The 12,227-nt window shown below is 48.2% G+C and overlaps 1 protein-coding gene across 4 annotated transcripts in view; it reads left to right on the forward strand.

The window, feature by feature from the left end:
- ABLIM3 (actin binding LIM protein family member 3) overlaps nucleotides 1-12,227 on the forward strand; it is a 110,044-nt gene that overhangs the window by 70,453 nt on the left and 27,364 nt on the right. For all 4 annotated transcript variants that reach the window (XR_013445549.1, XM_036080610.2, XM_078066722.1 and 1 more), the window contains exon 9: nucleotides 11,740-11,798. Coding sequence is in view for 3 of the 4 variants with exons in the window: in XM_036080610.2 (XP_035936503.1) it covers nucleotides 11,740-11,798 (59 nt within the window). In the remaining variant the exon portion in view is untranslated. The remainder of the gene's footprint in view (nucleotides 1-11,739; nucleotides 11,799-12,227) is intronic.

Consider the following 12,227-nt stretch of genomic DNA (forward strand, 5'->3'; position numbering starts at 1 on the left):
GATAACCGTCCATAGTGATAAGCTTCATGAAGGGGGCAGGTATGGGACTCTGAGAGCACTTAATGTGTGGGGTGAATGTCGGGGAAGATTATATTTAGACTTCCTCAGGAGGAAGGGCCAGGAGCTGGGACCCAAAGGATGGGTGGGCTGGGATACGCCCCCTGAGGGGACAGAATCTGCCAGGCTCTGAGGCAGCTAAGGAAACGGCAGGCGTGGGAGGCCGTAGCTGGGGAGCAGATGAGGTGAGAAGTTAGGCAGGGCAGGGGGCAGGGGCAGACAGCGAACTCATGCCCTGCTGCGTCCTCGTTGTTGCTCTTTGTTTGCCTGCGTCCTGGCACACTCCAGTCTCCCATGCCCTCGTTTGGAAATCCTGCCATTCTAGCCCCAGGTGGGTCACTACCGACTTCATGACCCCCTCAGGTGCCCCTGACCCCGCCCACAACTTAACACACTCCCTCCGTCCCGGTCCCCTCCAGCTTGCAGTGGAGTCCTTGGCCTTCTCTGGGAGACCTTTTGCTCCTGACGTTGACCCCACTCAGTACTCCCTCTTCAGGTGGTCACTGTTGGCTGGTTAGTTGGCTTGCTGGGTGATTAGGCATGCCCAGATGTTTGAGTAGCCACAGGCGGGCCCCTCCTCCACATTTCCCCACAAGGCAGAAGGCCTGGGAAGCAGTCACAGAGAGTGTGTCTCCCTGTCACGCTTGTGCTAGCCGCAGTGGCCCGGCCGCGAGGTCCCTCACCCTGCAATGCGTGCTTTTGCCTAGATCAGGGTTCTCAGCCTTCCCGCCGTCGACACTTCGGGCCAGAGAAGTCTTTGGTGTAGGGACTGTCCTAGGCATTGCGCAGGGTTTAGTAGCATACCTGGCCTTTACCCTTCCAGTCGTGACAACCAAAAATATCCCAGACATCTGCCCTGGGGGGGCGGGGGCAAAACTGTTCTCCGTGGAGAACCACTGGCCCAAATATAGTCAAGAGAATCTCATACCTTCTACTGGGAATGCTGGAGCAGGAATTCTCTGTTGGATTGGACTAGGTGACCATTTCTAAGATGCTGTTGAGTTTACAACTACCTACTTATATGTACAGTCAGACAGGCACTGGAGATGGAAGGGTCCCAGAGGTCACCCTAGACTATTAAGTAACAACGCTCACTGTATAGATGGGAACTGTGAGGCCCAGAGAGAGGTAGAGCATTAGGGGCAAACTGGCTTTATGACACCCACCCCAGGGCTCTTTCCACCTCACCTCCTGCGACCCAGGATCTGCCTGCTACTTACATCCCTACAAGGACTGGACCTTTCTCTTTCATCAGCACTGATCCCTGGCGCTTCTGCTGCAGGACGCCGGGTTATGTGCTGGGAAGTCCCCCAGAGTCTCAGCACACTGCATGATGTCTTCGTGGACCCTGATCACCAAGAGAATCTGGACTGTGCACTTAGTTTGGAAATTCGTTGCATGGTATTTCTCTCCCCCTTTCCTGATAAACACATTTCATAGTGTTGAAACTATTCTCTCACTCACATCACTAGAATAATCAACATCTTTATCTCCCTGCTTGAATTCCCAATCCTAATCTCCCCATTTGGTGCCTTGAATCCTGGCTCCACTGCTTACTAAATTTTTTTACCTTGGGCAAGTCTCTTAACACTGAACCTCGGTTACCTAGCCTGGTAACTAGGTAGAATAGGTTATTAACAGTCCCTACAAAATATGATAAGTTCATGACACATGGAAAGCTCTTAGTTCATTCATTCGTTCAACAAATACTGCCTGTGAGCACTGCCTGTGTGCTCAGTGCTCCCTTAACAACCAGAGATGTAGCAGTGAGCCAGTCTGGCAAGTTCTCTGCCCTTCCGGAGCTCACATCCTCGTGTATCAGAATCTTCTAAGCCTTGCTTCTGGCCAGAACTTCATAGAATGCTGCAAGGGTTAAGTGATGAGGTGAACAGCTTGGTGATCATTCGAGAGAAGCCATAATCAAACCTACCACAGAGATGCCTGCAGGAAGTGGGAGATATTTTTGGTGATGAAGAAGGGCCTGTCACCCTCCTCCTTAATTATCCCCATTCCTACCCTCCTGGCTCCTGGGAGAGTGGGAGTAATTGCAGGGCGTTCAAGGACCTGCCTCAAGGGATGCTGTGTGATTGTACAGTGAGGGGGACCAGGCCATCCCATGCTAGAGTCATGCTGACTCGGGCTGTGAGTGTCATAGGGGTGGCAGCAAGAAGAGGGTTCTGCTACCACTGAGAGCCGGGCCTCTGATTGTCTCGGATACCCTCCCTGGGTGGGGGTACCAGGACTCAGAATGATATTCCCCAGAAATGGCAAGAAAACTCTCCTCGTAGGCAGCACAGAAGTGAGGAGAGCCAGGACTCCTGAGTTCAAGCACCAGCACTTCTGTGGATGGGCTGTGACCTTGAGAAGTGACTTCCTTCTCTGGGTCTCTTCCTTCACCTGCAAAATGAGAGTAATTATTCTGTCTCTCATTCATACATTCAAACTGGAGCCATGCTATGTGCCAGGTTCTCTGTGATGTGCTGGGTGCTCAGACATGAACAAGGCAGGAGTGCTTGCTTCCTCGGTGAAGTTCACTATCAGGAGGGGAGACCGACTTTAATCAAATAGAAGCGTAAATACAACAACAAGCTGTGATAAATGCAGAGAAGGCAAAGCTTGGGAGCAATGGGAGTGTGTTTAGAAGGCTCCTGATCTAGTTCTGGGAGGTCAGAGGAGGCTCTGCTGAAGAAGGGAAATTTCAAGCCAAGATCTTGGAAATGAGTAGGAGGTGGGAGGGTGAAGAGGGGAGGAAAGATGGTGGAGGCGGAGGGAGTAGCAGGTGCAAAGGCCCTCGGTGGGAGGAAGCCCCATGCGGTAGAGAAACGGAGGCAGGCCCACACGCCCTGCCTACAGAACCAGGCGTGCTCCACAAGGTCCTTGTGAACATCAGAGAGAATGAATGTGAAGGTGCTGAGGGCCCCGTGAAGCAACATACGTGAGAGAGAGAGAGAGCGAGCGTGAGGAAGGCTGCAAAGTTTAAAATCCCGGTCTTGTCAGTCCTGTAGCGGACACAGCGAGGCACTGGCGGCCGCCTCGGGAGGTTCTTCGGGTCAGTTTGTTTGTGTTTTAATTACTGTGTGATGGCTTTCTGATGAGCTCTAATTGGGAGAAGGCTGACGTCTGTCAAGAGAAGAACTTCTGGGGCCCCCCGGAGACCAAAGCAAGTTTTCTTTTATTTGTTTTTTCAGTTCTGCTGTGCATTCAGTCTTTTAACTGTTTCTGTAAAGATGCCAGATTTCTAATCTGTTTGTTGTCCAAACCCTTCATTTGGGCTTCACCAGGGAATCACGTCATTGATTTCGTGCAGCAGAATAATAGCCAAGATGCTGCAGGTTCGAGCAAAACGTACTGAAATCACGAAGGTTACAGCTGCTGGATCGGTGGGAGTTTTTCTAAACTCAAAATGTGGCTCATGAGATAGATTTTGGTTTTATTCTAAAAATGCCTGTACCCAGGGAAAAGGAGAGATAGACTTTGTTCCTCTCCTTCTTTCTATGCTACATACACCCCTGTTCCGAGGGTCTGAGAGAGAAGGACGCTGGGAGCCCAGGAGCTGGGCTGCAGAGTTTTAAACAGGTCTCTGTTAGCACTCGTGTAGTTAATGAAAACCCACAGGCAGGAGATCCTGACAAACCTTGCTCTGCAAACGGAAGAAGTGTAACAAATTGTAGGTCCTGCTAATAATAATAATAGGCCATCAGCTGATATTCGTTGAGTACTTAGAATGTGCCAAGCACTGTACTGAGTTTTAAACGCAGTCTCCCATTTTATCCCCACAACAGCCCTGTGAGCCAAAAGCCATGAATATCCCCGTATTAGAGAACAAGAACGTTTAGAGAGGTTATGTCCCTGGGCCAAAGTTAGCTGGCCTATCTTCTTTGTTTAAGGCGGTTTCTCCCATTTATTTTCAGAACTCTTTTCTTTTTAAAGATTTTATTTATTTATTTGAGAGAGAGAGAGAGAATGAGCAGGGGAGGGGCAGAGGGAGAAGGAGAGGAAGAGGGAGAAACAGACTCCCCGCTGAGCAGGGAGCCAAACGTGGGGCTCGATCCCAGGACCCTGAGATCATGACCTGAGCTGAAGTCGGACACTTAAATGACTGAGCCACCCAGGCGCCCCCCTTTCCAGAATTCTTAACCTGTGGTTTGTAGTTGGCCTTCTGAATCCAATGAATCTCCTAGAAATGGCTTGTCAAAGTTTGCATGTTGGTATATTTCTCTAAGGAGAGGGTCTGAAACTTTTTCAAATTTTCAGAGGTGTCCAGGGCCCAAAATCAAGTGAGGAGCCTCAGTTCTGTGTTAATGCAAATCCAAAACAGAGCCCTGAAAGCTTGCTTTGATAATTACCCCCAAACCTTCTTTTCTATAATGGAGTCTATTTCAGATCACATTTCTTTTAGTTCAGACTACATAAGGTCCTGGTACCAGGAGGTGTGTATTTCCGGCACAGCTGGGGACGCCGCTGACATGCAGCAGAGGCTTTTTCCTCTGACAAGTACCTTAAAAGAGGTGCATGGAGCAAACAGATGTTCGAGGCAGGTGCCTCCCGTCATTATGGATTGTAGAACACCAGCCCTCAGTCATAATCTATGTGTTTCATCAAACCACACTTCAAAAGGCACCAACGTACTATTGGTTGTTATAAGCTAGTAGTTTAGCATTGTTATTTTAAATTGGATCTCTCTACTGACAGCTTAGCTTGTAGGAGTAATGCTTTAAAACTTTAAATCTCATGTTTCCCCAATCCTGCTACATAATTTTAGACTCTTCAAACATATCCTGTTACTGTACTAAATTGATATCTCCTAACGTCTGAATCTACTAAGCGTATTTCACTTTAAATAGACTACATTTTCATTTTGGATGAGCTGCAATATTTTTTTTAGATTTTTAGGGTTACCAAACATCTTGAATCCTATACAAAATATTATAGTGTAGTAGTTTAAAGTTAGTATTTTAAAGTCTGTTTGCAACTTGCTTCTTCTCTCCGGTAACCTCAAACTCGAGACAATGTGGCCATATTCTCCCCAGTTACGTGTCACATCTACTTCACCAGCCAATTTGTCCACGTTGGTCAGAATTAGGTCCAGAGGAGCAATTTCCCTGGCTGCTTCCTCTATTTCCTGGGAAACAAAATTGCCCACTGGGCAAGTCAAGAACTTGTCAGATACTCGGGTTTTCGCTCAATGAGATGTTTTATCAGTCTGGACTTTTTAGGCGGCAAAAACAACATTAGGTAAAAGGGGATTGATCATCTCACAGAACTGAGAAGCATCTAGAAGCAGCACGACGAGGCTGAGGAGCCTGCAGGGGTCAGCAGGTGGTTCTGCTCCTTGCTTCCTTCAGCGTGTGGGCTCACAGTCTCCGGCCCTGCTCCGGCTGCCTCCGTGCACACAGAGGGGCAGCATTCCGTGCCAGGTTCAGCACAGAAGTCCCAGAGAGACTCTGTGGAGCCTGACTCGGGCATATGTGCATCCCCAGGCCAGGGTGAGGAGGACAGCGCAGGACATCTTAGCTCCCTAAACCCCAACGTCCCCATCTGGAAACAGGGATAGCACTAGGCCCACCTTGCCAGGCTGTGGTATTAAGTGAGCCAACACATGATAAAGGCTTACCACCGAACCTGGTACTGCCAGGTCTGCCCGTCTGAGCTCATGTAAACATCCCGGAATGTAGAAATGGCCATTCCCCGTGACGCCATGCGCCCCAAATGCTGACTGTTGTCAATATTACCGTCATTATTAATAACGCTTAACATAGGGCTTAGCCTATGCGGTCAGTAAATGTGAGTTACCGTGGTGAGCGTTGACTTAAGTACTGCTGTTCTATAGTATATAGCGTAAGGCCTGGCATAGGCACTTGCTAAATATTAGTTATAATACTAACAATAAGAAGAAAGCTTAGTGGGTGACACATAGTAAGCACGTCTTGCAATTTAATTGCCGGCCTCACTGCTACGGTCAGCAGTTAGTATTTCCCGCGAGCTGCTCTGCACCTGGGTGCTGCCACACCCCTTCCCTCACCCCCCTCTATCCTATCCTGCATGCTAACCAGCTTCCTGGCAGCTAAGCACTTTCTCCCTCCACCTCTTTATTAAGCTTCAAGCCCACTTGTCCCTATCAGCGCCAGGCCAACAAATCTTTTCCACTTCTCCTGAGCTGCCCTCGTCCCTGGGCCCAAGCCCAGCCTCCCAGAGGGGTGTGCTGGCTGCTAAGGCAGGCTTCTGTTCTCCAGCTCCAGCCGCGCAGCCAGCCCTGTGCTTGCTGCAAGCGCCTCGCTCCCCCAGGCCGAGGCTCCCGGGAGTAGAAGAGTAAACACTACCCCCCTGCCCTCAGGTCTCTCGGGTACTCCTTTCCCCTTCCCCAGACTGGATCCTGGCAATGAGATTTTTTTTAGCAGGGGAGGGTAAATGATGATAATCACAACAACTAACATTGCATAGTGCCAACTCCAACAGACTTTGTCCTAATGTGCTCTACGAATATGAACTCACTACTGCTTACAACAGACCTCTGAGGCAGATACTGTTATCATCCTCATTTTATCAGTGGGGAGACTGAGGCACAGAGAGGTAACTGACTTGCTCTCGACGATGCAGCTAGGAAGTGATGTAATTGGCATTCAAACTCCATAAGAATATTACAATAAATAAGGCATTGATTGCCTGATACATGGTAAAGACTAACCAGTACCCAAGATTATACTAAAGATGATACAGCTGTTATTGTATGTCAGATTCAGCAGAAAGGCTCACTCTTCTCCCTATTGCTGAGTTTGGGACTTTTTAGTAATAAGTGAAGAGCAGAGTATCCTGTGGTCTACAGGAGCTGTCCACCTTCTTGGGGTAGGGAGTGGGGATTTTTTTGTTCGACGTAAAATTCTCATATCAAAAAAAAAAAATTAACCATTTTATAGTGTACAATTCAGTAGCTTTTAGGATATTCACAATGCTATACAACCACCACCTCTAACTAGTTACAAAACATTTTCACCCCAGGGCGCCTGGGTGGCTCAGTCGTTAAGCTTCTGCCTTCGGCTCAGATCATGGTCCCAGGGTCCTGGGATCGAGCCCCGCATCGGGCTCCCCGTTCCACGGGAAGCCTGCTTCTCCCTCTCCCACTCCCCCTGCTTGTGTTCCCTCTCTCGCTGTGTCTCTCTCTGTCAAATAAATAAATAAAATCTTAAAAAATTTTTTTCACCCCAAAAGGAAACCCATACCCATTAAACTCTTCCCATTCCCCCTCCCCGTAGAGCCTGGCAACTTCGAATCTGCTGTCTTTCTCTATAGTTTACCCATTTGGGAAATTTCATATAGACGGAATCCTACAATACATAGGCTTTTGTGTCTGGCTTCTTTCGCTTCAGCACAGCATAAGGTTTTCTAGATCCATCCATGTTGTCCCATGTATCGTGTTTCAGTCCTTTGTATGGCTGAATGCTATTCCACTGTGTGGATACAGCACATTTGTCTGTCCAGGCAGGGATTTTAAAAGAACCATCCCAAGATCCTAGCAAGTCTAGGTCACAGAGGCTGTGCTGCTGACATACAGGCAGAACTTCGAGAAACCTCACCCTGCTGTGGTCAAGAGAAATCCAGGGAAGAAACCTGCTGTGAGAGAACACCCTAGCTAGCATCCGGGTTTGCAAACCCAAACGCCTGCTGAAATGGACGAGAAGGGCCGGGAGGCAGACAGCAGGGAGGGTCACTGGTCATCTGCAGGGTCTAAAAGCATTCAGATACTGAAAAACGCTGTGCTGGGCAAATAGAACCTCTGGGTGGGCCGGTTTCAGTCACTGCTGTGTTTGCAGTCCTGGCTGGGTGGTCTGGAAGAGTGGCGCCAGCTCTGGCTTCGGCATGGAAATCTCCACTAATGCAAAAAAAAAAAAAAGGTTGGCAAATTGAACTTCAAGGTCCAGCAGAGAGATGGCTGGGTCCCCAAACATTAAAGAACCCCAAAAAATGACCCAAAATGTGGGGTGTGCTGTGACCAGTCAGAGAGAAAAGGCTGATGCTACCTCTGCTAGGAATTAAGAAGAGCCTTACCACCGGCTGAGGGACAGCTTTGGAGATTCCGATCTCGGCCTCTGAGTCAGTTCGCATGGAAATAGCTAATCCCTTCACTCCATAACTTTAACAGGAGGTTTTAACCACAGGACCTGGAACCGTCTGGGACAGTCTCAGAGGACGAGGGTATGACTCATGGAACCAGGAGTCTAACCAGACAAAAGGGTTGACTTCCTACAAGAAATTAAAATGTTCTTCTGTCTTATACAATTGGTTTCTTTATCCCATCACATTCCAAAGGAACGAAGTTGAAGTGTTAACTAGTATTCAGCCCCGTGGTTCTCCACTTTGGAGTCCTAAGTCACCCAGGAGCTTGTTAGTATCACAGATTCTCAGGCCCCGCCCCCAGGAGGTGACTTCAGGGGCTCCATGGGAGCCCAGGAATCTGCGTTTTACCAGGCTTCTGGACAACTGGGCCACAGCTCACACTTGGACAGACCCCAGTCTAGTGAATATTCTGGTAGAAACTCACTCTGAAATTGTAGCTGTCAAATCAGAGTCTAGATTGTACTGCTTGTCCAAATTGCTGAGCCCAGCTTGGAGAACTCAACTGGCCTAAAACAGAACAACACGTTTCTTTGGTTTTATTCATTCACTCCGTGAGTATTTATTGAGAATCTGCAGTCCCTGCGGCTGTATCTGCAGATAAGACAGAGGTGAATCCCGCTCCTTATAGAACTTACACTCCAGGCTAATTCATTGGATAGGGGCAAATAATTCATTTTTTTCTATACAGAGAAATCTGTGAAGATGAAAACACAGAATCTCCAAGGGTTGGGAGGGAACGTAAACATCCATTAGTGTAAATACCTCATTATATGTCTCCTCTATAATATCCTTGCTGAGCATGTATCCACCCAATGCATACTTACATACTTCCAGGGACAGGGAGCTCACTCTCAGAATGGACCCATTCACTCCTCAGACATTGAATTTTCTTTCCCTGAAACTTCTGCCCTTGGTCCTTGTTCTATGTTACAAGACATGCAGAACAAGTTCATTGCTCTTCCCACAGAGAGGCATTAAAATACTCAAAACCCTTTTTCACTATTCTGCTAAATCTTCTCTTCTCCATGGTGAAGACCCAGCCTTATGGCCTAATTTTAGGTCCCCTCTCCATCCTGGTTACCATCATCCTCTGGGTGCCTTTCATCCTATGTCTCATTTTAAAATACAGAGGTGGGACACCTGGGTGGCTCAGTCTGTTAAGCGTCTGACTCGGTTTCAGCTGGGGTCATGATTTCAGGGTCATGAGATTGAGCCCCAAGTCAGGCTCCACGCTAGCGCAGAGTCTGCCTGAGATTCTCTCTTTCTGTCTCTGTCTCTCTTGTAAATAAATAAAATCCTTTTTTAGAAAAAAAGAAAATACAGAGGTGGGATCCAACCAGTCATTCATTTATGTCTTTAGGAAACACACTTGAGCCAGGTGCTATCTTAAGCTCTGGGGAGAAAGTGCATGGAAGAGAGTAACGACCTCCTTCATTCTGGATGCTGTCTCTGTGGCATGTCGTTGAGCTAGTGGCTAGTGCAAAAGCCCAGCCAACCACCATTTCCTAGGGGTCTTCATGAACAGATCACCTTTTCTTACCTTAATTTACCTAAGTCTGTTGCTCACAACCAACAGATTCCTTCCCTCTTTAGTTTAGATGCTATCCTGCCAACTCCCAAACTTCTGATTTCCTTTCATCTCTAATTGTATTTTCTTTCTCCCTTTTGATTCTCCCCCCTCACTTCTTCTATAAACCTGCTTTCCTGTGAGCTGAGTGCTGAAGCCGTTTGCGGCTCAGCTTTATTTCAGAACAGATTATGTGAGCAGCGTGGAGAGACCATCGAGTCTGACCTCCTCTCTTTACACATCATTTCCCCCCCATGAGGACTTCTGCCTGACCCTTTCCCTTCATATGCCTCTTTCTCTTCATCTCACGACCTTCTTAGACATCTGTATCCCCCTCATCCGTTGCCGACGGTGACCTGTGACATAGGCTTCCTGCCAGAGCCACGGGGATAAACAGCTCCTGGTGGATTCGGCAGCATCCCAGGACCCGGAAATGCTCTCTCTAAAACTCCCCGAAGCAAGGATCCCCACCCACCGCTTGGGAGCAGACACACCCTGTGACAGCCAGGCTCGCCGGAGCCGCAGTCCTGGAGTCCCCCTACTGGGCTCCGAAAACCATTGCACTTTACCTTAGCAAGCATTAAACTCATGTTGAATTACTAGGAGCTCACAAGAAAATCAGCCAACGAAACTGAAAGATCCCTATCTATCTCATAAATGACAAACTGGGACTAGAATTAAAAATTTGGAGGTGAAAACAACCTCCAAGACTGTCCCAATCCCACCTCATTGTTATTCCAATGAAGAAACCGGGATGCAAGAGAGAATGTGTTAGGGGCCAAGCAGAGGCAAGAATCCAGGCTCCAGAAACAAGATCCCATGCTCCTTACCTCGGGCCTATCCTCTCTGCATCACGTTTCGGGGGCTGATTTTTCAACTTTACACCACCACCCCCATCACTTGGCCAGCATTCCAGTCCCGGGGGTTCCAGGCAACAAACCATAATGGAAAGTATATCCTAAAAACAAAGTCAGACAAACAAATACCATCTGGGTGCTCAGGAATCCAGCCATTTGCTGGCTCCTTTCCTTTTCGGGCTGGTAATCAGAGCAATGGCACCAGAGGGATAATATGTTCCTACTTTTCCTTCTAATCCAGGACACCTGTTTCTTCTTTGGGGAATGTGTAATATTTGGGGCTTCTTCTCAACATGTGACCAGCCACCTGTTGCTCATGCCTTTCCAAATTGGCCTCAAGTTTGGGGCTGGCCAACTGGACAACCCCCCCAACACACACACACACACACACAGTAAAATGCAGGCATTTGCAATATACTAAATTTGAAGAATCTGGAGCCTCTTAGGAATTAGCAGTTCAAGACAGTGCCCTCAAGCAGACTATACATCATGACACCTCCCCCCTTCAGTATGACAGCTCTTGTACACTGTCAGAAGTCTTTGAAGGGAAAGGAAGGCTGGAGGTCACCATGGTCTGTCGCTTTATTTCACCTCTACTGCCATTCACTCATTCAACAAGTATTTATTGACCACCTGCTACGTGTCACTCACTGCCAATCATCCACTCATCTGTTCAGCCCGCAAACATGGATGGGGCCTCTGCTGAGAGCAAGATCCCATGCTGGATGCTTACAGGAGAGCCAGCAATGAATAAAGCTCAGCCCCTGCCCGGAGGAGCTTCTAATTTAGTTAGGGTCATGAATCCACAAGCCACTGTGATTTGAGGTCGTATGTGTTAAGAAAGATACAAAGAACTATGGACCGCAGAGAAAAGAGAAGTCACTCCCTGTTGGCAGGTAAGAAAGTTTGCAAGAAGATGCCGTGTGAGATCTGGACCTCCTTGAGGAATGGGCAGGATTTGCACCGGCAGAAGGAGCGGGAGTGGTTGACCGATGGAGCAGCATAGAGCCTGGGTCACTGGAGGGGGGTCCTCCTGGCTGCTGTGTAGGGCAGATGTGCTGCCGAGGGAGTAAACGGAGGTGAGGGGTGGCGAGAGAGCTACTAGGTGTGAAAGGTCTGAGCCTTTGTTATTTTGCTGGCCCGTAGGTTCTGAGGTTTGGCACCCCATCTGCAAACAGGCAGCCCGGGCAGAGAAGAAGTTAAAGGTAAGCAAGCTGGTAGTGATACCAGACCACACTTTTTGCCACTTGGTTGGGGGCACTGTGCCTTAGTAGGGAGTCTTTCCTTGGTATGCACACTCCCAGATGTGTGCCCATATCCTTAGATTTCCTTAATGGTAACACCTGCCTCGTGGGGCATTTAAGAGGATAAAGACACCGGATGGGAGAGCACTTTGAAAACTGTAAAACTGAGTTTTTAGCATTTCTGGGGCCAGGCTCTCACCTTAGCGTTGCTCACCAAGAGGCCTCATTGAAGCTGACACACTGGGAGTTTTCCCCAGCCTCACGTCATTTATTAGGAATAATAGCGTGGATACAGGAATTGATAGTATGTAAAGCATCTCACAGCCACTGTCTGATTTGCTTTCTTTAAGCCTGTGGATCAGATGGGGCAAGGAATTGTATCTTCTCTTT

The sequence above is a fragment of the Halichoerus grypus genome, chromosome 2 (assembly GCF_964656455.1).
Source record: "Halichoerus grypus chromosome 2, mHalGry1.hap1.1, whole genome shotgun sequence".
NCBI classification, from domain to species: Eukaryota; Metazoa; Chordata; class Mammalia; order Carnivora; family Phocidae; genus Halichoerus; species Halichoerus grypus.